Source organism: Salvelinus namaycush, chromosome 1 (genome assembly GCF_016432855.1).
Source record: "Salvelinus namaycush isolate Seneca chromosome 1, SaNama_1.0, whole genome shotgun sequence".
Taxonomy (NCBI): Eukaryota; Metazoa; Chordata; class Actinopteri; order Salmoniformes; family Salmonidae; genus Salvelinus; species Salvelinus namaycush.
The window spans coordinates 46,850,049-46,877,228 of record NC_052307.1 but is presented as its reverse complement, the minus strand read 5'-3'; the positions used below and the strand labels follow the sequence as shown (position 1 = coordinate 46,877,228).

Here is a 27,180-nt window from a genome sequence, read left to right as displayed (position 1 = left end):
GTGGTAGGCTTGATTACCAACAACGATGAGACGGCCTACAGGGAGGAGGTGAGGGCCCTCGGAGTGTGGTGTCAGGAAAATAACCTCACACTCAACGTCAACAAAACAAAGGAGATGATTGTGGACTTCAGGAAACAGCAGAGGGAGCACCCCCCTATCCACATCGACGGGACAGTAGTGGAAAAGGTGGAAAGTTTTAAGTTCCTCGGTGTACACATCACGGACAAACTGAATTGGTCCACCCACACAGACAGCGTTGTGAAGAAGGCGCAGCAGCGCCTCTTCAACCTCGAGAGGCTGAAGAAATTCGGCTTGTCACCAAAAGCACTCACAAACTTCTACAGATGCACAATCGAGAGCATCCTGTCGGGCTGTATCACCGCCTGGTACGGCAACTGCTCCGCCCACAACCGTAATGCTCTCCAGAGGGTAGTGAGGTCTGCACAACGCATCACCGGGGGCAAACTACCTGTCCTCCAGGACACCTACACCACCCGATGTCACAGGAAGGCCATAAAGATCATCAAGGACAACAACCACCCGAGCCACTGCCTGTTCACCCCGCTATCATCCAGAAGGCGAGGTCAGTACAGGTGCATCAAAGCAGGGACCGAGAAACTGAAAAACAGCTTCTATCTCAAGGCCATCAGACTGTTAAACAGCCACCACTAACATTTAGTGGCCGCTGCCAACATACTGACTCAACTCCAGCCACTTTAATAATGGGAATTGATGGAAATGATGTAAAAATGTATCACTAGCCACTTTAAACAATGCCACTTAATATAATGTTTACATACCCTACATTACTCATCTCATATGTATATGTATATACTATACTCTATATCATCTACTGCATCTTGCCATCTTTATGTAATACATGTATCACTAGCCACTTTAAACTATGCCACTTTATGTTTATATACCCTACATTACTCATCTCATATGTATATACTGTACTCTATACCATCTACTGCATCTTGCCTATGCCGTTCTGTACCATCACTCATTCATATATCTTTATGTACATATTCTTTATCCCTTTACACTTGTGTGTATAAGGTAGTAGTTGTGGAATTGTTAGGTTAGATTACTTGTTGGTTATTACTGCATTGTCGGAACTAGAAGCACAAGCATTTCGCTACACTCGCATTAACATCTGCTAACCATGTGTATGTGACAAATAACATTTGATTTGATTTGATTTGGTGTGTTTGATGCATGTCACGTCAGAGCTTCTCAAAGTCAGGGCGCGTGGTTGATAGCGCACACCTTATCTCTGCTGTCACATCTAACCTGGATTGATATTTGGTTTTAATGCAGAAGAGAGAACTGAATCCAGCTTCACACAGATGTGAGCTGGCGAAGGGTACCATGAGTTTTATGGTACTTTCAAGACAACTGGGAACTCTGAAGAATACGAGGTCAAATCATGACATCAGTGATCTTCAGGTTGGAAGGTCGGAGCTCTAGAAAGAGGCCCAGTTCCCGAGTTGGAATTCTGAGTTGGATGACCATTCAAAAAAAGAATCCCAGTCAGAGCTCGTTTTTTCCCCCTGAGTTTCCAGTTTTCTTGAACGCACGGAAGTCAGAAGTCTGAGATTTCCCAGTTCCCAGTTCCGTGTTCCCAGGTGTTTTGAAAGCCTCATTAATGCTCAGCGGGAGACGGCAGGGTATTCTCTTTGATCAGAAACCAAAACTCCTCCGTAGTGACCCGTGAATGTGTTGTCTGCAGCATTCGGTCACATGACAGCTCGAGCAACTGTTAGATTTCACGGACCTGCATGTCAACTGAGCCAGGATCACAGTCAAACGGATTGGGAAGTAAGTCCCAACCCAGCTAGCACAGTGGATCTGGGCCGATTTCGGCAGAGAGTCAGACTCGGTCGACGTCATGTGGCCCGAGTCTAGGCCGCCTTCGGCAATATTACTTACAATATGGCTGCGGGGGATGCGGGGATTGAGCTTGGGCCCGGGAACGGGCCCATTCCGGTGTGAGTTATCTGGCCCAAATGTATTACTTGGGGCTCGGGCCGATTGTGGCTACTCTACAGATGATTACACGGGGTGCTTTATAATTAACATTTCATTATTTATTTTTCCATATTTTCTCATTGTTTCTGTGATCAAAAAATACAATTAACATTTAAATGAAATTTAAAAGTCCTGTAGTATTTTAGTATTCTGATAATTTGTCCAAGGCAATTGATAAGCATTAAAAACTTTGGGGATGGAGCCTCCTGAGTGGCTCAGCGGTCTAAGACACTGTTTCACTGTGCAAACTGCGTTGCTACAGATGCAGATTCGAGACCTGTGCCGGCCTTGCCCAAGAGACCCATGAGGCGACGCACAATTGGCCTACCATCGTCCGAGTTAGGGGAGGGTTTGGCCGGCCGGGATGTCCTTGTCACAACGCGCTGTAGCGACTCCTGTGGCAAGCCAGGCACATGCACAGATTCATGGTCATCAAGTGTATGGTGTTTCCTCCCATACAATTTTTTTTTTTTTGTGGATTGGTAAAATTTGTATGTATAAAATGTATAATAGTAATATTTAAAATTACTAAATCGGGTAAATTTAATTACATTTATTTAAATTTGCATCGGGCCGCTTCTGGGGAGATTCTAGTAAGATGCCGGAAAAGTCAGCTGAATTACGGTAGACGGAAACGGCCTGATGTACTTGGGCCGATTCTGGGCAGTCATTCATTTTGATTCCGGGCCGAGTCCGACACCCGATTCCGGGCAGATTCAATCAGGGGCCGCTACTGGGCCGATTCCTCATTGCTAGCTGGGAAAGTGCTCTTCCAGGCGTTGGAGATGAGCAGTCACCATTCATGTGGGACAATAACAGTTATTGACTTACTGATGCTGTTTTCTGTGCACAGCCTAGGGAAGGGGGCATGGTTTGCTGTGGAAAGACTCTCCAATAAGAATTCGTTCCTCTGATCTGAATCCACTGATTCGCTACTCATCTAAAGAATGTTTTTGTATTCCCCCTGCATGCTTGTGTTCATTCAGTTCATTCAAATATGTCTATTACATAGGCAAGGAGACACATTTTCTTGCACAGAAAGTCAACCAACTCTTTTTTATATCCACTGTGAATGACAACAGTTCCTCTCTCAATGCTAAAAATATTTCCAACACTCCCCCTCAATAACCACCCAACCTCGGTGTGAAATAGAACATTGTCATGCTCTGATCCCATATCTCCACATAGTTTTGCCAACAGGCGTGCGCTCAGTGGATGTGGTTTGATGTAGTTTACAATCGAAGTTGCCTGCTGCAGCATATCTCAGAGTTCTGTGCTCAGTTCTTTTGCTGCCAGTTGCTCTACGTGTATCATATAATGCGTCCTTATGGCAGAAGGAGACACATTCATAACTAGTGTGCAGAGGCCTGCTCGCCGCCCCGCCATAGATGGAACATCTGTGCAAAAGCCCACCATTCGATCCCATGGAATCAGTTGTTCGTCAATATGGCCACGCAGCACACAAAACATCCCCTGTGCCTTTTCATGCTCGGGAATCGTGAGACAGAACAATTATGTCCTCGTGAATAGCATCCCCTGACATGTATAGTGAACAAAAGTCAATGCATGGGCATTTCGGCCCTCACAGCTAACGTCCATTTGGAGAGCATAAGCTGGGGAGTTTTTGAGTTGCTCAGTCAGTTTTCTCTTTATTGATAGCAATAGCATAAATTCTTAATTTAACAGTGTTATCTGACAAAGGTGTTGATGTGAATTTCTGTGCCTCTGCCTCCCCTCACCATATCAATTGCGGACAGTAATAACAAAGTCTTTGCAATAGTGTAGCAGGCCTAGCCATTCATCTTGGGAATGATTCAAGTGCAACAGTCAAATGCGGCCTTTTCCCATAAGGGCACTCTGGTTGATTGTTATGGTTAACCAATTACAATGATTTTGAGATACAAAGACGGTATTATAATGTATATATATTTTTGTTTATATATATTTTTTTCTCCAGGATTTTGGGAATTCTCCCACGACCCCATTTTCATATCAAGCGACCCTGACCGCTAGTTTGGGAACAGCTGTGTTAACCACTATTATTGAACACGGAATGAGTCCATGCAACTTATTATGCAATTTGTGCAGCACATTTTTACTCATGAACTTATTTAGACTTGCCATAACAAAGGAATTGAATACTTATTGACTCGAGACATTTTAGCTTTTAATGTTTTATTACTTTCTAAAATGTTCTACAAACAAAATTCCACTTTGACATTATTGGGTATTTTGTGTAGATCAATGACACATTCTCAATTCAATACATTTTAAATGGCTGTAATAGAACAAAATGTGGAAAAAGTTAAGGGTGTGAATACTTCATAAAGGCACTGTAAATGGATACATGTGGCATTCCGGCAACATTGAGAAAAATACTTTGTGTGCTTGTTGTTCACATGCGTATCTGCCTTCTCATTGGCTAGAATGGCCCCACCTAATCTCGCCTGCCTTCAATCATTGAAGACATGTATTTCTATAGTTAGAGCGGTCACTTGGCTATCTTGTCAATATAATAGATTATCTTTGACTGCACTGAAAAGCAGAAGGGAATGACATGACTACTTTAGGCAGCCCACCTTCCACTGATTCATGAAAGCTGAGTTAGCCAGCCCACTTTTAAGGGTGGTAATAGGACTCCTCAATAAGTCCCAATGTAACATTAAAGGTTTTGTTAATGGAATATGGACATCAATACGATGCTATTCGTTTTTCTTATAAAGAGAGTATGGAGGTGCCTAAATAACAGAAGGATTAACTTGACATGATTTCAATGGTCGAAATGGAATGAAATGCAAATCAGAGGTCGCTGACATATTCACCCAAATGTTGTGACTCACTGTAATAAAGTCTTGGGTGAGCTTGCTGCAAAACATACCAATTCCCTTGTTTGTGTAGTGGCTTCCGACAACCCATTGCCCTCAGTCAAATTAAAATCCCTGATTGCAGTCGTTCATTTGCTCTTGGGAACTCGCTGAAACGCACAAGAGACTGGCTCTTATTTGAACGAGGTGGTGAGATGGCATCAGATGAGCATCATTTGAAACAGATAGGCACATTTAGCTTCTCCTACATAATTATCTGTAGGAGAATGACAGAATATCATAGCATTCATAATGGGTCCAGACTCAGAGCTCACCATGGGTTTATTCTGCTGACCACCACCCTAATAATATTCTATACTCAAGCACCATCTAGTGGTCAGTTAACAGACATTTACTGGTATCTTGGCTTGGATGGTCTTTATTTCATCTGAGACCTCAAGAGCACAGCCCTTTAAGGTGTGAATAGTTCTCTGCCCGTAGTACAATGTCTGTCTGTAGGCCTATAATTGGCAATTATATACAGATATAGCATTTCTACAGACCAGTCCTATTAATACAATTGAATTGGTAGGGACCAAATAAACAATATTTACTGTAAATCAGGTATTTAGTTTATTTTATCATATCAATAGCTGTGTTAATATTTTTCATCAGTTCCAACACATTTATGACACCATTTAAATAAAATTGAATTTACTTTTGCCTGAATTAAGGCGTGATAACGGGGATATTGATATATTCATTGAAAAATACGTGATCAATGTGGGCAGCATGATATCATCGTGTCGATTATCCTTTTCTTTTTATTCTCCCATAGAAAAGTACAATGAATAATGTTAATGAATTGGTGGAATGAATGTTGAAGAAACCTGGGCAATTACCGAGTAAATAAAAGAGATAGACAAACAAGCAGGCTATATGCACGAAGCCCACAATTATGCACCTTTCAATCATTATTTCTAGCTCTTTGTTGGACAATTATATCGAAATCCCAAGGTGGAATGTACAAGAAATGTAGCTAGCCCAACTGAACGTGTAGTTGATAAACTGAAACTATCGACCCTGAGAGAGAGAACCTATTCCTTTGGCTTAAAAGAAATTGAGGTGGGCCTATCACGCTGGCCAGGACAAATGATTAATGTATACTTTAGAAGGGTCTCATCTATCTCAGAAGTTAGAACTAGCCATAGACAGGAGTCCTTAATAATAATCAGTATATTTACTTCACAAACACTAATTATACTAGTTGACTGCACATAGCATGGACACATAGTACTGACACTCCGCAGTGGTTTGGAACGGGCTGAACACCAGGGCCCAGACCACTTTACTATAGGAGACTACACATACTTACTCCCAAGAAATGTAAATACTGTTTCATTTAGTCCTAGTTGGGCATTACCAATGGAATGATAAGTCATTATATTATACAGTGGGCTCCAAAATTACTGGCACCCCTGACTGGCAATGCACAAACAATGCTTAAACAAATATAAACAATATAATTATAGAGATAAACTCAAAATACCAACATGTGAGAAATACTGTACTTTATTAATGTTTCAATGGAACCAACCAAAATAATTTATTGATTTAATTAAAAATCAATGTCCTCCAAATCAAGGTTTCACAATTAATGACACCCTTAAAGATTATTGTAAATAACATCTACCAAAATTAAACCACAAATTAAATTCCACTTATTTAAGTTTATCTAAGTCTTAAGGAACTATATTGAGCCATTACATCACTTCCTGTTTCACTAGGGTATAAAAATTAGGTAACACACATGCAATATCTCTTTGTCATCCAACACCATGAAGAAACAAAAGAACTAGCAGTTCAAAAGAGACAGATGGTCATAGACCTTCATAAATCTGGTCATGGCTACAAGAAGATCCACAAACAATTGAATATACCACTGAGCACTGTCAGGGCAATTATTAGAAAATTCTAAAGATATGGAACAGTTGAAAACCTCACGGGTAGAGGACGCAAATGCATTTTGCCCCCCAGGATAGGGAGGAGGATGGTGAGAGAAGCAACAAAATCCCCAAGAATCACTGTGAAAGAATTGCAGGCCTTGGTGGCGTCTTGGGGTCACCAGGTTTCAAAAAGCACCATCAGACGCCACCTCCACATCCACAGGCTCTTTGGAAGGTTTGCCAGAAGAAAGCCCTTTCTGACCCCAAGACACAGACGCAAGCGCTTGGAGTTTGCCAAACGTCATTTAAATTATGACTGGAAGAAGGTGCTCTGGTCAGATGAGACCAAAATTGAACATTTTGGTCAGATACAGCATCGGCATGTTTGGCGTCGAAACAGAGATGCATACAAGGAGAGGCACCTCATACCCACGGTGAAATATGGAGGGGGGTCAGTGATGTTTTGGGGCTGTTTTAATTCCAGAGTTCCAGGGGCACTGGTTAAGATTGATGGCATAATGAGTTCTACCAAGTATCAGGCAATTTTGCCTGACAATCTGGTTGCCTCTGCCAGAAGGCTGGGACTTGGCCGTAGGTGGACTTTCCAACAAGACAATGACCCGAAACATACCTCAAGATACACAGAGAAATGGTTCTGTGACAACAAAATCAATGTTCTGCCATGGCCATCTCAGTCGCCGGACCTCAATCCAATCGAAAACCTGTGGGCTGAGTGGAAGAGTGCAGTTGATAAGCGCAAACCCAAGAATGTGAAGGATCTTGAAAGGATCTGCATAGAGAAATGGTCCAAAATCTCTCCAAATGTGTTCCTTAACCTTGTCAAACATTACAGGAAAAGACTCCATGCTATTATCCTTGCCAGAGGTGGTTGCACTAAGTACTAAATGAGGAGGGACAATAATTATGAAACTTTGATTTTGGTTAAATTTATTTTGTATTAAATAATTGAATGATTTTAGTTGGTTCCATTGAAACATTAATAAAGTACAGTATTTCTCCCATGTTGGTATTTTGAGTTTATCTCTATAATTATATTGTTTATATTTGTTTAAGTATTGTTTGTGCATTGCCAGTCAGGGGTTCCAGTAATTTTGGAGCCCACTGTATATACAGTGCCTTCAGAAAGTATTTATACCCCTTGACTTATTCCAAATGTTGTGTACAGCCTGAATTCTAAAATAATAAACATTTTTTTACCCATCTACACACAATACCCCATAATGACAAAGTGAAAACATAATTTTATAAATTTTTGAAAATGTATTGAAAATGACATCCAGAAATACCTAGTTTCCAAAAGTATTCACACCCCTGTCAATACTTTGTAGAAGCACCTTTGGCAGCGATTACAGCTGTGAGTCTTTCTGGGTAAGTCTCCAAGTGCTTTCCAAACCTGGATTGTGCAACATCTGCCCATTATTCTTCAAAAAAAGTTAAGCTCTGTCAAATGTGTTGTTGATCATTGCTAGACAACCATTTTCAGGTCTTGCCATATGGTGAAATCCCTGAGTGGTGTTCCCCTTCCTCTCTAGCAACCGAGTTAGGAAGGATGCCTGTATCTTTGTAGTGACTGGGTGTATTGATACACCACCAAAGTGAAATTAACTTTACCAAGTCTGCTTTTTAAAATGTTTACCCATCTACCAATAGGTGTCCTTCTTTGCGAGGCATTGGAAAAACTCCCTGGTCTTTGTGGTTGAATCTGTTTGAAATTCACTGCTCGACTGAAGGACCTTACAGATAATTGTAAGCGTGGGGTACATAGATGAGGTAGTCATTCAAAAATCATGTTAAACACTTATTGGACACAGTTCATGCAACTTATGTGAATTATGCACATGTTTACTCCTGAACGTATTTAGACTTGCTATAACAAAGGGGTTGAAGTCTTGACTCAAGACATTTAATCTTTTCATTTTTAAATAATTTGTAAAAATGTCAAAAAATAATTCCACATTGACATAATGGGATATTGTCTGTAGGCCAGTGACCAAAAATATTAATTTAAAATTCAAGTTGTAACACAACAAAATGTGGAAAAAGTCATGGGGTGTAAATACTTTCTGAAGGCGCTGTCTGTGCTATAATTTAATTTTGTCTAGGAATTTATCTCCACGATTATGTCGTGTCTTGGTGATGTCGTGTCTTTGGCATCATTAAAGTGAAGACTGTTATTTTATCAAATCAATTCTCTGTAATTATTATTACGCGATTAAACGAATCATGTAAATGTAATTAACTAGGAAATCGGGGCACCGAGGAAAATCTTCAGATTACAAAGTTATAATTTTCCTAATATAACTTCAGATATTTTAATATCTGATCAATTAGTCTTCTAATTAATGACTTATTCTTACCTCACGTTAGTCTCATTTCAAATGTCGTAAATTGTTGGTTATCTGCACGAACCCAGCCTTTACTATGAATCATCCATACATCAATTGTCTTAATCATTTATTTCCTAACTAAATAATCACAGAAATGCATAAACAAACAGTAGATATGGTTACAAGGAAATGATAGGGGAGGTTCCCTAGTGGGCTAAGCCGATATGATGGCTTGGTGGACAAAGGGAAGTGGGTGTGTACTGAGAAGGCAGGGAAAGACAAAAAGGAGTCACTACACAGTTAATTATATTAATTGAAATGCTAATCCTTTGCACATGAACGCGCACTCGTTCGGAAATAATTGCAATCAATATATATTTACGCCCAGTGTGTCGTAGTGATCCCTGTTGGAATCGTCAGTCCTCTGTTGGAGTCAGCTCATCATCGTCTCTCTCTGCCTCCCTGAAGATCGTGTCTTCTGTGGTTAGAATGGATACTTCAGAGTAACATTCAGAAATGTTCTCATAGAATAGAAGTTTCGGCGGTTGTCGGTCTTCGCATCCCAGGTTGACATTTCTAGCTGCAGACTAGTAATTAGTATCTAAGATTTGCTCTTATTCTGTCGGAATCGATAGTCTGAGTTTAACCATTTCCACCCGTGTAGCCAATGCTCCACGTGGTATGGTTATGGATTCAACAACCATTGCAACCTTAGCGGAAGCTGAGGTTTTTGTGGTCTAAACTCAACCTGTGCCCCCTCAGCTGACCGAGGTAAGCATGGTCTGAAGAGGATTTCCTCAAGAGGGGGATTTATTCATAACAGTAGAAAAGGGCTGTTACATGACGCCAGATCATGTCTGTGCTCACGGGGGCGGGCCAGTGACTTAGTTTAATGAAAGAGAATTGTATTCCCTTTAACGTTTAAGGTTTAACATCCTTACATCATTTCACAAATAGTTTAATCTTTACTCATTTTTATACAAAAATTAGATGCAAACCCCATAATTGAGAAATGTACATTTCAGAGATATAGTCATGTGTGTTTCCTGTCCTCTCTGAGGTCACCAAATGAAACACACTCCTCATACCCATCCCTTAAATGTCCACGGACCATTCCCACAAGTGGACATTTTGTATCAAATCCTAATTTTGGGGATTTAGGAGTTCGCCATGTGAAATCCTTTGTTCTCTCTATTTCTGAATGGTGAGGGGGAGAGTCTCCTCCAGGAATTTACAACCTGAGATAACAGAACCTGGGTGTAGGAGAGAGGGGGAAGTCACTAGCTATACCCAAAAAGGGCCACGCCATGACAGTGATCAAGAGAAAGTTGTCATCTAGGTCTAATTGCTGCAAAAAAAAAATGTATAGCCATCAATTGGAAAGCCTCATTCACCCTCAATAACAACTGGATGACTGAACTATCTAGCTACTGTACATACTGTTGGATTTTGTATATTCTAAAGTTAAACAAAATCTGGAAGTGTTTAATGAAATTTGGAAACCATATGTTGATATCACCTTGGGTAATGTGTTGTATAGTGGGCGTTTCGTTTTGTTTGTGAGGTGCAATGTAAAAACAAAACACTAATTGTCAAAAGAAATTATTCAACCATTCACTGATTTGGGAAGATAGTCTTTATTGAATGAAGCAAAAATAATAAAATGGAAAGAATCTTAATCCACTATATGAAAATAAATAAATCATTTGCTTTCTTGTGGAGCCATTCAAACAAAAGGTGATATCCTGTTTTTTATTATTAGTTATGCAGCTAAAAAGACTCCTGTGGCAATTCATTCATACACCCTCAAAATTATGCTAAATGCTTGAAAACAAATTTGGCACAGGGGTTGCAAGAGGAAAATGAGTACATGAGTTGTTGAGAGACATCTAGAGGTGCCAGGTCTAGTTTATGTCATCTGGATGAGATCAGTGTTTAGCTAGAGTCATGAGAGGACTACATGTAGAGGGGGGGGGAGAATCAGCTCCAACCTGCTTGCCCTGTTCTGCAGTAGGACAACAAAACTAGTGGCCATGTATCTAAAGACAGAAGTTGCCCTGACAATGCTGTATGAACAATCCTTTACAAACGTCTCCTATGTGAATTTATATACAAGTGCAAACATGGTACCAACTCATTTGACCAGTTCAACCCTCCTTATATATAAATGCAAACATGGTACCAACTCATCTCACTGGTTCATCACTCCAATTTCCCTTATCTAAGTCTCAGCCTCTTTCGCGAGAAATGGTGCAAGATGGATAAAAGAGCATTTGTCATGTTAAATGTACTAGTATTTCACTGAACACAATGTGACAGTGAAAATATTTCCCGTTTCCCGCATTCAATACCTCTTATTCTAATAGGCATTACAAGAATGAGAAAGTTGATTTTAAACTGGTTGCAACAGTTGCCCCGTCCTTTGGCTATGTAAGGAGACCTGGGATGAAACGTGTAAGTTACGCTTTTCAAAAGGATGACATCATTGTGACAGAAACAGAATGAAACACACAGAAAAATATATAAAGCTTTATAAACAATGTGCTTTGGTTATACACACACACACACACACACACACACACACACACACACACACACACACACACACACACACACACACACACACACACACACACACACACACTGGGCTTAAGCAACACCCAACACAAGAAGGTTATAGTGTTGGTGAGTGGAGTGTTAACCAGAGAAATACAGGTATAGAAAATAAAAACCAAGATAAGGATCACTGACTGTACAAAGGTTCGCTTTCCTGACCCCTGACTGGCTGTCTACTGCTAAATGTGTGGTCTTGAGGCATGTGTCTGATGAAGGTGGGCTAGGGCACGCTGAGACAGGACTAGGGGGAGTCGATGAAGGAGGGCCTGGGTAGGGGAAGTTAGCAATGACTTAAATGAACAGGACTGTTGCCGTTGAGGGCTAGAGACAGAGACACCCACTAGGAGAGTAGGCTTGCTCTGAGCGCCAAGTCCAGGGGGTATGTGGGCATATGGGACGGAGGAGGAGAGGCCTCTGGGTTGCAGTGGAGGGTGAAGGATACCCCTTATCCTGGGACAGAGGAAGCGGGAAGAAAGAGTTACATCTGGTCCTTGAAGGCGTCCAGATCGAAGGCAGTGTCCAGGAAATTCTTCAGCTCCACCAGGTGGGCCTTCTTGTTTCCTGTGGCTGGGGCCGCAGCAGGAGGGCGACCAGCATACCTGAACACACACGTAATGGGAGAGAGTTTAATAAGAGTTTAACTAAACACAGACACACTTAGGAGAGAGGATAAGAGCAGATGAAGGGTTTGTTTACCAGACTGGCTTGGCGCGATCGATGGTGGTGCGCATGCGGGGTTTGACGTAGTCGTAGTAGCCCTGGTTCTTATGCTCCTCTTGGCACCACACCAGGTCGGCATTGGGGTACTTCTCGCTCTCAGCCTTCACCAGGTCAAAGGGGAAGGGGGACAGCTGCAAACAGAGACCACGTCATGTCATGAAGAAGAGTAAGGTAGCTCGGAAAGCCAAAGGGAGCACCAGTGGTGTTAGGGTGCCGTACACACAGACAATGTGTCAAACGCATTAGGTCAGGCAAAAGTTCAACTCCTTTCGGCTAAGCATTTTTCTAGAGCATACTGTGGGGGAGCCCTGAGGTGTTGAGTGTGTATGTAGCTACCTGCTCCATGCGAGCAATGGCGACCGTGTCCTCCATGCCGTGGGCTTTGCGTTCCTTGGTGAGTTCGTAGTACACCTTCCCTGTGCAGAAGACGATGCGCTTCACCCCGGCTGGGTTCTGGACCACTGGGCCATTATCTGGGATCAGGCGCTGGAAGTCTGTGCCTGGAGCACAGCAGGAAGACACAGCAACACTCACCCACTGCCAGACATCCAGAGGGCGTATACACCAGCACTGTCCTTCACAGACATACACACGCCCACACCAAACACACAGTCTTACCTGGCAGCATCTCGTCAAAGTTGGACCTTGCCTCGGGGTGGCGCAGCAGGGATTTGGGGGTGAAAACGATGAGCTAGGAAAAGAGGACAGATCAGAGGACAATGAGCTCTAATAAGCAGCTTTAGGGTAAAAATTTTGTTATTGACGGGGACTCACAGGCTTCCTGAAGGGCGCCAGAATCTGCCTCCTCAGCACGTGGAAGAAGTTGCCAGGGTTCGAACAGTTGACCACAATCCAGTTGCAGTCATGAAGCTGACGAATGGCAAAGTCTTCTGTGATGGTCTGGTGGAGAGGAGGGTGAGAGGAAAGGGTAAGGACTAAGGCTGTAACGGTGATTCCACGTGACCTGCGTGTCAGAGTAACTAGGCTTCTCAAAAACTGTGCTTTGATGCCGCTGATGGTCATTAGTAGCCTACCAAACTTGCTAACGGCCAGTCGCTAATGCTGGTACTCAGCACTATTGTCCATCTAATCACTATGCTGCAAATGCAAAAACCAAATCAAACACTTCATGAGAGTCCTGGCATTCAGAGTTTGAGTGGAATAGGATCACCTGTTGCGCAGCGAGAGCGAGCTCCTCATAGCTGGTTGACACATGGAATGAAATAAGTGTTCCTGTTAGGCAACATTTTTACAGGCAATGCTATGCAATTGCATGATAAAACAGAGTTGACCTCTATTAAAAAGAGGAGGATCCCATCAACTAGGCCTACTATATTTATTTCTTAACTTTCCATATATTAAGCACATTACTTCGCTTTTCAACCGGAGTAGCCTACATGGCTGGCATGAAAATGAACTGCGGAGAAAAGCTTTCTTCAAATACTATTCAAGTGCATATGGATGAAGTCTTTTTACCCTGTCCCAACAGGTGCATGATAATGGCCCATTCTAAATCAAAACTAATTTCACACATACAGTGCATTCGGAAAGTATTCAGACCCCTTCCTTTTCCCCACATTGTTACATTACAGCCTTATTCTGAAATAGATTAAATAGATTGTTTTACTCAATCTACACACAATACCCCATAATGACAAAGTGAAGAGTTTATTATAACTTCTGCAAATGTATAAAATGAAATAGTATTCTTTGCTATGCCACTCGAAATTTTGCTCAGGTGCAACCTGTTTCCATTTATCATCCTTGAGATGTTTCTTCAACTTGTAGTCCACCTATGGTAAATTCAATTGATTGGACATGATTTGGAAAGGCACACACATGTCTATCTATATAAGGTCCCACAGTTGACAGTGCATGTCAGAGCAAAAACCAAGCCATGAGGTCGAAGGAATTGTCCGTAGAGATCCTTGACAATATTGTGTCAAGGCACAGATCTGGGGAAGTGTACCAAAACATTTCTGCAGCATTGAAGATCTTCCATTCTTAAATGGAAGAAGTTTGGAACCACCAAGACTCTTCCTAGAGCTGGCCGCCTGTCAAACTGAGCAATCGGGGGAGAAGGGCCTTGGTCAGGGAGGTGACCAAGAACCAAATGGTCACTCTGAAAGAGCTCCAGAGTTCCTCTGTGGAGATGGGAGAACCTTCCAGAAGGACAAGCATCTCTGCAGCACTCAACCAATCAGGCCTTTATGGTAGAGCGGCCAGACGGAAGCCACTCTTCAGTAAAAGGCACATGACAGCCAGCTTCGAGTTTGCCAAAAGGCAACTAAAGGACTCTGACCATGAGAAACAAGATTCTCTGGTCTGATGAAACCAAGATTGAACTCTTTGGCCTGAATACCAAGCGTCATGTCTGGAGGAAACCTGGCACCATCCCTACGGTGAAGCATGGTGGTGGCAGCATCATTCTGAATTCGGCATTAACTCTGAATGGTCAAGGTAAGGGTTAAGGATTGGGATAGGCTTAAAACAAACATGGAAAGGTGGCATCCTATGAAGGTGCCACATTGAAAGTCACTGAGCTCTTCAGTAAGACCATTCTACTGCCAATATTTGTCTGTGAAGATTGCATGGCTGTGTGCTCGATTTTATACAACTGTCAGCAACGGAAATAGCCGAATCCACTCATTTGAAGGGGTGTCTACATACTTTTGTATATATAGTGAATATTAGTAGGCTATATGTAAAGACCAGATTAAATTGAGAATAGTCAGTGAAAATATTATCAAGTGCTTGTCAAATTGTGAATGATTGTGTTTGTGCAGCCCGCACAAGAAACAGAGCAGAGCGCTTGTCATTCATGACTCTTTTCAAATCATTAGTCGCAAAATATCCTTTCTATTTTATTCAGCTCATATTGGTCTTACTATAAAATAATACCACGGGAATTAAGCAAATCTTACCTGCTAAATGAACTAGTGTAGCCCACAACCATATGGCATAGCCAGATCAGGGCCTAACATAAGGACAACTCAGAATATGTTATGCTGTTCTTCTGAAATAGGCTACATTTTCTTCATGTCATAATGTTTCTTTACACCTGCCTAAAATAATGGATTTATTGTGATGGTGTAGGCTATATTAAATTGATTTATTAGACTTAAAAAATGTAGAGGTTGAAAAAGGTATGCATCAGCGGCTAATAGGTTATGCGTGGAAGCCAGAAATGCTAAACGTGTTATGTTAATTAATGGTCAATTACCGTGAGACTGGCATTTATTTGCATGACAATCACTGACTGACAAAATTTCAGAACCTCTACAGTCCTAGCAAGGACCAGTTCCGGTTTCATCCACATGCAGTCTTACATTTCCGCCGATTCTTTATTGTATTCTCACATTAAGTACCATGCCACTGAAGCTTTGGGGGTGTTTAAATTTGAATTTCATATTCTGTTTATGGCACTTCTATATTGTACCCCCTCAGTAGATGTGACCGACGTATACATTTGCTAGTACACAGTGTGCCGGAGACACTTCAACCACCTGTTTCCGTTGCAAAATTACCTTAATATTACCCTAGAGCAGTGGTATACAAAGTCGGGGTCGCGAGCCCCCCCCCCAAAATGTAGTAATAATAATAATAACAAAAAAAATACAGATTATTCTATGGGAAAATATACAAATGTTTTTGAAGATAATCTGAAGAATATAATTTTATTGAGTAAATATATTTATTGGTTTCTTTTCATGTTGATAAGAGATGAAAATGCAATAAATCGAAGGTTATTTGTTGATGTAAAAATAGAAATGTATAGATTTTAAGATTGTGTCATTAGCTTTGGGTTGCGAGAAATTCGTGGGGGAAAAATGTGGTCCCTGCTGAAAAAGTTTAAATACCACCGCCTTAGACATAGATTCCACTCTATTTGGAAGGAAATGTCAAGATATGTCAATGTCAGGCATGAACTAGAATACATGAACAGCCTTTTGGATACAAGAGGCAGTGCAGAATGATTAGGAGTGAGGGTTTGACCTACCGGGAGCACGTCAGGATCATCGTTGCACATCTGGAGAAATCTCTCTGGACGAGCAGAGGAGTGTTCTGGGCCCTGTGGAGGAGAGCAGTGAGGTCACTAGGGCTGGCACAGAAAACCAACGATTATGGAGGAATAAAATAACCATCATATTAACAATGTTTTTAAATCAACTTTATTTTCAAGTACAGTACCAGTCAAAAGTTTGGCCATCTACTCATTCAAGGGTTTTTCTTTATTTTTTACTAATTTCTACAATAGTAGTGAAGTGAAGACATCAAAACGATGAAATAACACATATGGAATCATGTAGTAACCAAAAAAGTGCAAAACAAATCAAAATATATTTTAGATTCTTCAAAATAGCCACCCTTTGAGTTGAGTTGAGTTTATTTTTTACAGGGACAGTGCACATTAATAATCAACGTTTCAGTAAAAGTGCCGGTTTTAGCCACCCGGCTAATTTTCAACCGCAGTCCCTGGGCAGGTTATTAAAAACAATTACAATTTAGACAATCATTGAGCAGTGAGCACACGCAGAGCAACATAGGACAAGCAAGACATAGCATACAGACAGAGCAACATAAGACAAGCAAGATGTAGCATACAGACAGAGCAACAAAAAACAAAAAGCAGCAAGACAAAATTCATAAAAGCAACAAAGTGTTTCCACACCTCACAAGCTACAGACAACAGACAACATGGAAAGCGGCAATACACAGCTAAGGATTATGTTCACAAATCTGATTGACCTTTAGCCATGTCTTCATGCATTTTGTGAAAGTGTGATATGTGGTGCAGTTATGTGTGTCTGATGGCAGTGTATTCCAGACATGGGAAGCGCTCACAGAGAAAGCGGATTTACTAATGGCAGACCTTGTGGATCTGCTGCCATATGTTTGGGTTTTCTGTTGAACAAAAATACTGAGTGGAGGGGGAGCCAGGCCATTTAGGATCTTGAATACAAGACATGCGTCAGTGTATTGCACAAGACTTTCCCAACTCAGGAGCTCATGCTTTCTGAGGATGTAACAGTGATGATGGCTATTGGGCTTCCTATCAAGCACTTTGAGAGCCTGTTTGTAGACAGATTGAATAGGTTTTAATGTTGTACAGCAAGCTTGGGCCCAACTAGTCAAGCAGTATGTTAAGTGGGGGAGAATCATAGATTTGAAGTACAGTTTTGCTACCTCTGTAGTCAAAATTTTTGTATAAATCGGAAATTAGCTAGGTTGAATTTGGTTATCTGAATTACCTTTTTCACATGCTTTTTAAAAGAGAGGTTGGAATCAAGTATGATGCCAAGGTACTTAAAATCAGATACCACCTGGAGCTTCTCCCCTGACACATAGACATCTGGCTCAGTAGCATCTATTGCCCTCTTTGTGAAGCACATGCAAACTGTTTTTTTCACATTGAGATGCAAACACGAGTCACTGAGCCACTTTGTAACCTGGACCATTACAGTAGTGAGTTCTTGTGCAGCTTGTTGTTTGCTCTTTGCATGCACATATATCACTGTATCATCTGCATACATTTGAACTTCAGACCCAGTACAGACAGAAGGCAGATCATTAATGTACAGGCTGAACAGGAGGGGCCCCAGTATTGACCCTTGGGGCACGCCCACATCATAGCTAAGAGTGGGCGACAGCTCATTGCTCACTGACACACTGAGTTCTGCCTTCAAGGTATGATTTCATCCATCTCAAGGCATTGTGGGAAAAGTTGAACTTGGACAATTTTGTGATGAGAATCTCATGGTTAACAGTATCAAAAGCTTTCCTTAGGTCCAGCCCCAACAACGCCCCCTTTGTCCATCTTGGACTTCACATTTTCCAGAAGAAAGCAGTTGGCCGTTAATGTTTCTTTGCCTTGACAGCTTTGCACACGCTTGGCATTCTCAACCAGCTTCCCTTGGAATGCTTTTCAAAAAGTCTTGAAGGTTCCCACATATGCTGAGCACAAACCATCTCAGTTGGATTGAGGTCGGGTGATTGTGGAGGCTAGGTCATCTGATCCAACACTCCATCACTGTCCTTCTTGGTCAAATAGCCCTTACACAGCCTGGAGGTGTGTTGGGTCATTGTCCTGCTGAAAAACAAATGATAGTCCCACGAAGCCCAAACCAGATGGGATGGCGTATCACTGCAGAATGCTGTGGTAGCCATGCTGGTTAAGTGTGCCTTGATTTCTAAATAAATCACTGACAGTGTCACCAGCAAAGCACCCCCACACCATTACACCACCTCCTCCATGCTTCATAGTGGGAACCACACATGCAGAGATCATCCGAAACAAAAACCTCTAATTTGGACTCAGACCAAAGGATTTCCACTGGTAAAATGTCCATTGCTCGTGTTTCATGGCCCAAGCAAGTCTTCTTATTATTGGTGTCCTTTAGTAGTGTTTTCTTTGGAGCAATTCAACCATGAAGGCCTGATTCACGCAGTCTCCTCTGAACAGTTGATATTGAGATGTGCCTATTACTTCAACTCTGTAAAGCATTTATTTGGGCTGCAATTTCTGAGGCTGGTAACTCTAATGAACTTATCCTCTGCAGCAGAGGTAACTCCGGGTCTTCCTTTCCTGTGGCGGTCCTCATGAGAGCCAGTTTCAATACAGCGCTTGATGGTTTTTGCGACTGCACTTGAAGAAACTGTCAAAGTTGTTGAAATTTTCCGGATTGACTGACCTTCATGTCTTAAAGTAATGATTGACTGTCGTTTTGCTTTGCTTATTTGAGCTGTTCTTGTCATAATATGGACTTGGTCTTTTACCAAATAGGGCAATCTTCTGTATACCACCCCTACCATGTCACAACACAAACGATTGGCTCAAACTAAAGAAATTCCACAATTTAACTTTTAACAAGGCACACCTGTTAACCTCTCTGGTTAACAGAGCGTCCCACATGGCCAACATCCAGTGAAAATTCAGAGCGCCAAATTCAAATAATTTACTATAAAAATTTAACTTTCATGAAATCACATGCAATACACCAAATTAAAGCTACACTGGTTGTGAATCCAGCCAACGTGTCAGATTTCAAAAAGGCCTTATGACGAAAGCACACCAAACAATTATGTTAGGTCAGTACAGTCACAGAACAACACAGCCATTTTTCCAGACAGAGAGGAGTCACAAAAAGCAGAAATAGAGTTAAAATGAATCACTAGCCTTTGATGATCTTCATCAGATGACACTCATAGGACTTCATGTTACACAATACATGTATGTTTTGTTCGATAAAGTTCATATTTATATCCAAAAATCTGTTTACATTGGCGCGTTACGTTCAGTAATGTTTTGCTTCCAAAACATCTGGTGATTTTGCAGAGAGCCACATCAATTTACAGAAATACTCATCATAAACATTGATAAAAGATACAAGTATCAAACATGGAACTTTAGATACACTTCTCCTTAATGCAACCGCTGTGTCAGATTTAAAAAAAAGCTTTACTGAAAAAGCACACCATGCAATAATCTGAGTACAGCGGTCAGACAACAAAACAAGCCATACAGATATCCGCCATGTTGTGGAGTCAACAAAGTCAGAAATAGCATTATAAATATTCACTTACCTTTGATGATCTTCATCAGAATGCACTCCCAGGAATCCCAGTTCCACAATAAACGTTTGATTTGTTCGATAAAGTCCATCATTTATGTCCAAATACCTCCTTTTTGTTTGCGTGTTTAGTACACAATCCAAACTCACGACGCGCGGGCAGGTCCAGGCGAAAGTTCAGACGAAAAGTCATATTACAGTTCGTAGAAACATGTCAAACGAAGTATAGAATCAATCTTTAGGATGTTTTTATCATAAATCTTCAATAATGTTCCAACCGGAGAATTCCTTTGTCTGTAAAAATGCAACGGAACACAGGTCGCTCTCACGTGAACGCGCATGACCAGCTCATGCCACTCTGGCAGACCTCTGACTCATTCAGCTCCCATTCCCCCGTCCTTCACAGTAGAAGCATCAAACAAGGTTCTAAAGACTGTTGACATCCAGTAGAAGCCTTAGGAAGTGCAATAACTGTATATTCGATAGGCAATGACTTGAAAAACTACAAACCTCAGATTTTTTCTCTGGTTTTTGCCTGCCATATGAGTTCTGTTATACTCACAGACATCATTCTAACAGTTTTTGAAACTTCAGTGTTTTCTATCCCAATCTACTAATAATATGCATATATTAGCAACTGGGCCTGAGTAGCAGGCAGTTTACTCTGGGCACCTTATTCATCCAAGCTACTCAATACTGCCCCATAGTCCCAAAGAAGTTAATTGAAATACATTCCAGGTGACTACCTCATGAAGCTGGTTGAGAAAATGCAGAGCTGTCATCAAGACAAAGGGTGGCTACTTTGGTAAATTGGTTATTGGTTACTACATGATTCCGTATGTGTTATTTCCTAGTTTTGATGTCTTCACTATTATTGTACAATTAATAAAATAGTAAAAATAAAGAAAAACCCTTAAATGAGCATGTAGTGTAAAGGAATGATTATGAACAATTGTTTGAAACGCCATCTCCTCCCTTCAACTGGTGCTCTGGGGTACTCACCATGCCCTCCATGCCGTGGGGCAGCAGCAGGACTATGCCATTCTGGCGGACCCACTTGGCCTGGCCGGGGCAAATGAACTGGTCGATGATGCACTGGGCTGTGTTGTGGAAGTCTCCGAACTGGGCCTCCCACAGGACCAGGGCATTGGGACTGGCCATGGCAAAGCCCAGCTCGAAACCTGACAACAGAGACCGAGGGAAAAAGAGAGAATGAGTGAGAATGAGAGAGAAAGAGAGGTTCCTAACTCAGGACTCATTTGCCGAGATAGTCAGCGATCAAGGTTAAAATCTCTCCGGGTTGGTGTATCGTTCAAACGGCATACATGAAGGCAGTTTTGTTGTTAATGCCAATCTCAAAGCTTGCTAGCAAGAGCTGCCCCCACCCAATTGGCTGTCGCGTCACTGAAATTTGAAATGTTGAATGTTGGTTGCTTGCGCTCTCGTCGCAGACAATTAGGTCGCTGTGTGTCTCCTTTCATACAAAATGACTGGTCGCTAGGTCCCCGATTATCTCGCCAAGTGTGAGTCCCCAGTTAGTAGCGGGTGGAGATAGTAGTAAGGGATTATTTGAATGAGAGTTACTGTGATATTTCCCAGTTTCTCTGAATCTGTTTCCATAGTAAATGTTTCCACAGTAAATGTGAGGGAGAGAGCGACTGACCCAGCACGCCGTACTCAGACAGGGAGCTGTTGCAGACGGTGTAGGGGGCCTGGTTGGGGGCCACGTGGTTCATGGGGATGCAAACTCTCTTGTCCACGTTCTGGTCGTGCAGCACATGGTGTCGGTGACTGGCAGGGAGGGAAACACACAGCAGGGACAATGAGGGACAAGAGACAAGATCTACATCCCAAATTGCAGCCTGTACCCTACTTTTGACCAGAGACCATCATTTGGGACACACTCAAGATGACATGCTCAAAAATGGAAACATTTTGTTTGCCTGGGACTGAAAGTCCCTCTCTCTCTCTGTCTCGTCACCTGAAGGTGCCCCTCTCTACGTCCTGGCCGCTGAGGCGAACGTGGATGCCCTCTTTGAGCAGAGAGCCAAAGGCCATGTATTCTCCCAGGGCCCAGTCTACCGTGCGGTTCTTGATCATCTCCCCTCGGGCCTTCAGGATACGGCTCAGACCTACGGAGGAGTGCAAACCAGACACTTGTCACCGGGTGTAAATCTTGCTGTGTGTACACAGAAAAATGTGTGTTTAAAGCCAGAGTTATTAAAAGAGCCATGTCTTCACTCTGCTCTTTAGCTTTTGACTCTCCCTCCATCAGAGGATTTAAAAGTTAAAAGGCATAGAGATGCCTAATATTATTATGTTCTTAATTCTATGGTTTAGAGTAGGTTTCCCACCTCCATGGATGGTGAAGTCTTCGACTGGCACTGAGGAGGCCACCTGTCCGATGTGGGTCAGCTCCTCCTCAGTCAGGCCAGTGGACGGACAGGTCAGGCTCTTGGGCTGGCCATCCAGGTTGAAAAAACCTACACACACACAGACACAGGTCCATTATTCACAACACACACACGGCATTGTGTATGTGTGTCTGTGAGCTGTTAACCCACTCACCAGGCCAGGGAGAGTCCAGCCAGTGTTTGATGTGGAGGATCTTCTCATCCTTGGAGCGAACATGTGCCTCCTCACAGATCTTATCATACTTTGCAATCTCCTCCTGTAGAGAGAGGGAAGGCAGAAGTGGAGAGGGTGACTCCTCGGCTCTACTCTATGGAGAGTGTGTGAGATATAGTCGAAGGGTTGAGCTCTGACCTCGTACTCCTGTCTCGTGACGACCCCCTCTGCGATGAGTTTCTCGCCATACTTCTGCATCACTCCCTTCTGCTTCTTGATCTGCTTGTACATCAGGGGCTGGGTGAACATGGGCTCGTCCATCTCGTTGTGTCCCAAACGCCGGTAGCACACCTGCCGACACACAAACATTGTTAATAAACACACACACAGACACAGACAGACCTGCCAACCTTGAAGAATTTTTATGAGCACCAGATCAACGCCGTGGCGGGACCCCCCTGCGACGGCGTGCGCGACACCCACACTGCCCAAATAATACGATTTTTTTAGGCCTAATAAGGTGGTTGGCACTGCAGGCTATAGACTTTATGGGTTCTTGATAATTAGCTGCTCTTCAGTAGCTAACTAGAAATACGTTTAAATGTACAAATCAGGGCTCTCACTAGGACTTTCTGACAAGGTGGTGCTGATGTAGGACTAAAGTTGGATAGAGGAGAGGTCCAGAGGGGGTTACTCAACTGTAACTGCCATTTCCTGAAACCTAAAGTCTTAAATTATATCAAACAACGTAGCCAACACAGAAGACTTGTGTATGATCCTAAATTAAATGGAGGTGGTCTCAATGACACATTTTTCTAGGTTAAATGTAGGGGTAATGACTATTCTAATTAATAGGTGTCTATGTGGATAGTCTAGTGTACTACGAAACAACTGAACTAGGCCTATAAACTTGTTTTAGATCTCCATCCCTGACCTAATCCATCAAGTTAGGTTTGACTATTGGCTACCATTCATTCAACATTTGTGAACTGACTATTATCACATCATTAGCAGTCTACTGTTGACATACAGATATATCAAGAGGACAGATCAAGAACTGATTAATTAACATTTACCTACTAATCTTTAAGTCCAATATAACTTCCTGTGAAGGACGCCATGAGCGGAACAGGTCTTCCATCCACGCAGTGACGCACACTGAACTACCGCAACAGCGCACATGTTTCCTTGCCCGTAAATGAGCTCGCGCCTACTACCTGGCAAGAAAGTGTTCTCGCTTAGTTGACTAAACACTGTAGCTAACTACCTTGTCGTATGACGCCTTAGCTAAGGTGCTAACTATGAAATAATAGTGGTTATGTGCTTGACTAACACAAAATTTAGGAAAATGTATTTAGTAAACAGTCATTCTCCATTTCCCCCCACCCTTTTCCCTCACACATCAGAGGTATCAGACGAAGTGAGGAGCTGCCGTCCAGTTCGAGGGAAGAAAATAGTACTAAGACGACGGGGGTCAGGCTGGAGCAGCTCAGCTAACTTCAGACGGTTGAGTCAAATATCACAATGTGCCAACTAAAAGCCTATTTTTGTGTATTTTAAATCACTTTGTCACATGCGCCGACTACAACAAGTGTTTACCTTACCGTGAAATGCTTACTTACATTTGCTTACTGATTTTAGGGTCGTTTTTCGTATCAGCATACTTTAACCTCAAATTACATGCATGGTACGCAAAATGCGTGCAAGTTGGCAGGTCTGCACACACAAACACACTGGTACTGACACTGATGTTGGCTGCTGTGGACGTCATAAGGCGGGGCTAAACTAACTGGTACTACTGTGTATGTGAGTAAGAAGCCTTCTTTCCCTATATATTTCCTCCTAACCTCTACTTAAGCAGACAGTGGGTTGATATGAACCATTGGGGAACTTTGGAGTAGGGTGAAGTTGCCCCTGATCTTGGGTCAGTTATGAATTTTCCCCCATGAATGGCTAAGGTTAGGATTGGGGGAAGGGAAGCTGATCCTAGATCTGTACCTAGGGAACTATACTCACCAGGTCCACCACCACGTCCTTGTGGAAGGTGGCTCTCCACTCGGCGGCCACGTTGCACACGTACACCACAGCCTCAGGGTCGTCAGCATTCACGTGGAAGATGGGAGCATTGACCACCCGGGCCACGTCAGTGGGGTACGGAGAGGAGCGCGCCATACGGGGGTCAGTGGTGAAGCCAATCTGGGGAAAGTTAGAGGTTGTGAGGGTTAGCACACCAGCCATTCACACAACCACTGGTTTTCTACCATGGCTGGAACAAAGACTATTTGTATCTTCTCCAGACCAGGTGTGGTCAGTGGTTAGATTGGTGTGTGTGTGCGCACACCTGGTTGTTGACAACCACATGCACCGTGCCGTGGGTGGAGTAGGACGGCAGGTCACTGAGATGGAAGGTCTCGTACACGACGCCCTGACCGGCGAAGGCAGCATCACCGTGCATTAGGATGGACATCACCTGGAACATAAACAATCCAACATCAAATGCAGAACACTTACAATCCATTCTTGAGGTAATAACTCATCAAATAAAGTCGGATTGGTGAAAGCGATATGGTGGAAACCATAGTTTCACTCATCCGGTACAGATCAATGTGTAAGTGAAGGGCAGAAAAAGGGGCGTCTTTCTTTTTATTTTTGTTGGTGCCTAAACCTGGGATCGAACCGAAAGGGTGCCTTTCTACAGTACATAAAAGGACTATGATCTCTGCAAGTACTCCCTTGTCACTTTGAGAAAAATAAATACGCCGGTATTGAAACCGTGTTCAAAATCAGCGGTGTCGGTCGGTACCTTGTGTCCCTCGGTGTCTCCGCAGTAGAACTGCTCGGCCTTGGTCTTGCCCTGCACCACGGGGTCCACAGCCTCCAGGTGGGAGGGGTTGGCCATGAGGGACAGAGTGATGTTGCGGTCCGTCACACGGTTGATCCTCCTGTGGTACATCCCCAGGTGGTACTTGACGTCACCAGAGCCCTGCAACAACAGAGTCAAACATACTAGCAGTAGAATACCGCTAGGCATCTACAATAGACCCACACATTCAGGCAATTCAGTAGTTGTGTTCCATTTAGTGCAGTCAAGAATTGTAGTGGGTGGGATAGATGGGACTCGCCTCATCAGCAGCCTCCAGCTTGGAGTCAAACTGGCAGAAGATCTGCTCCAGCTCCTTGCGGATGACGTTGGCCAGCACGTTCAGACGACCCCTAGGAGATTGTGAGCATGTGTCAGAGGAGAGAAGGCTGAAAGTCAAACCATGTTGCAGAAACTCAAGCATCCCCTCCCCTTGTGCTCCTTTTGTTATTACCCACCTGTGTGGCATGCCCATGACGACGTTCTCCACACCCTTCTCGCTGGACTTGTCGATGATGGTCTTGAGGGCGGGGATCAGAGACTCGCAGCCCTCCAGGCCGAAGCGCTTCTCTGACGACCACTTCCTCTGGAGGAACTCCTCGAACCTGTGGTACACAGCGCACGTCGTCAGCACACGGCCATATCCCTTTGGAGAGAAGGACTCCAGAAATCTCCTATGATATTAGTTTGCAGGAATGGTCCAATTCAGGGCCCCAGACAAAAAAAATCCCCTGGTGGCACTAACTTTTTCAGTTGGTGGTGCCACCCCATGATTTGTTCACACCAAAAATAATCTGTGGCGTGACGCAATAGAAAAATGTGTAATCATTTTATAAAGTCATTCACTGTGCTTTATTAGGGGTGTAAGACTAAGATGCTATTCAAGAAATATGTTGTTTCATCTAACATGTCCATGCAGGAATACATGACCAACAATATTTTTATGTGCAACCTAATCCAGTGACTGTCATGTATTTTGGATTGACAATTAGGCTATTGATATTACATTTTTTGTTCAATAGAGATTAATTTGCCTACATTTGTATTTGCACTATTATCATAGGCTAATATATTTGGGGCTAATTCACCTCCTGAGTAAGTAAAACGCAAAACACATTAGCTATATTGCTAACTCTAAACATAATACCCACTGCTGGTAGCCATGTATTAATAAAACAGTAAATTCAAAACCTTGGCTACTGCCCAATGACACCTGCACTCGCAAGGGCCGATGTGCATTTCGCACACTCAGCATCTCAAAGCCGAATCAATTATCTTGCTTGTAAAATAGTTGCTAGAGCTCAATATTTAGAGTTGAGAAATAAAAATGATTGACAGAAAGTTGACTCTCTCGTCATCAACATTGACAACAGTAGTTGCTTCTAGGGCTGCACAATGAATAGAATTGTAATCGAAATTGCAATATTGATGTGTGCTACTCAGTCCATTTGTATAGTTTATTCCATTTGATGTCTCTCTCCAGTCTCCACGTCTCTCAACTCAATTTCACTTTAAGGGGCTTTATTGGCATGGGAAACATATGTTTACATTGCAAAAGCGAGTGAAATATATAATAAACAACAGTAAAATAAACAAAAAATTAACAGTAAACATTACACTCACAAAAGCTCCAAAAGAATAAAGACATTTCAAATGCCATTATGTCTATATACAGTGTTGTAATGATGTGCAAATAGTGAAAGTACAAAATGG

General features: G+C 42.5%; 1 protein-coding gene across 3 annotated transcripts in view; it reads right to left on the bottom strand.

Annotated features, from left to right (window-relative positions):
* Positions 1–10,750: 10,750 nt before the first annotated feature.
* ogdha (oxoglutarate dehydrogenase a) overlaps positions 10,751–27,180 on the bottom strand; it is a 65,472-nt gene continuing 49,042 nt past the window's right edge. For all 3 annotated transcript variants that reach the window (XM_038989800.1, XM_038989781.1, XM_038989791.1), the window contains exons 7-23: positions 25,926–26,072; positions 25,730–25,820; positions 25,411–25,590; positions 24,949–25,077; positions 24,624–24,803; positions 22,806–22,958; positions 22,608–22,710; positions 22,394–22,522; positions 22,021–22,171; positions 21,703–21,830; positions 21,042–21,220; positions 16,469–16,540; positions 13,243–13,368; positions 13,087–13,159; positions 12,805–12,968; positions 12,445–12,599; positions 10,751–12,347 (exon numbers count right to left, since the gene is read on the bottom strand). In XM_038989800.1, the coding sequence (XP_038845728.1) occupies positions 12,227–12,347; positions 12,445–12,599; positions 12,805–12,968; positions 13,087–13,159; positions 13,243–13,368; positions 16,469–16,540; positions 21,042–21,220; positions 21,703–21,830; positions 22,021–22,171; positions 22,394–22,522; positions 22,608–22,710; positions 22,806–22,958; positions 24,624–24,803; positions 24,949–25,077; positions 25,411–25,590; positions 25,730–25,820; positions 25,926–26,072 (2,281 nt within the window). In that variant the 3' untranslated portion in view covers positions 10,751–12,226. The remainder of the gene's footprint in view (positions 12,348–12,444; positions 12,600–12,804; positions 12,969–13,086; positions 13,160–13,242; positions 13,369–16,468; positions 16,541–21,041; positions 21,221–21,702; positions 21,831–22,020; positions 22,172–22,393; positions 22,523–22,607; positions 22,711–22,805; positions 22,959–24,623; positions 24,804–24,948; positions 25,078–25,410; positions 25,591–25,729; positions 25,821–25,925; positions 26,073–27,180) is intronic.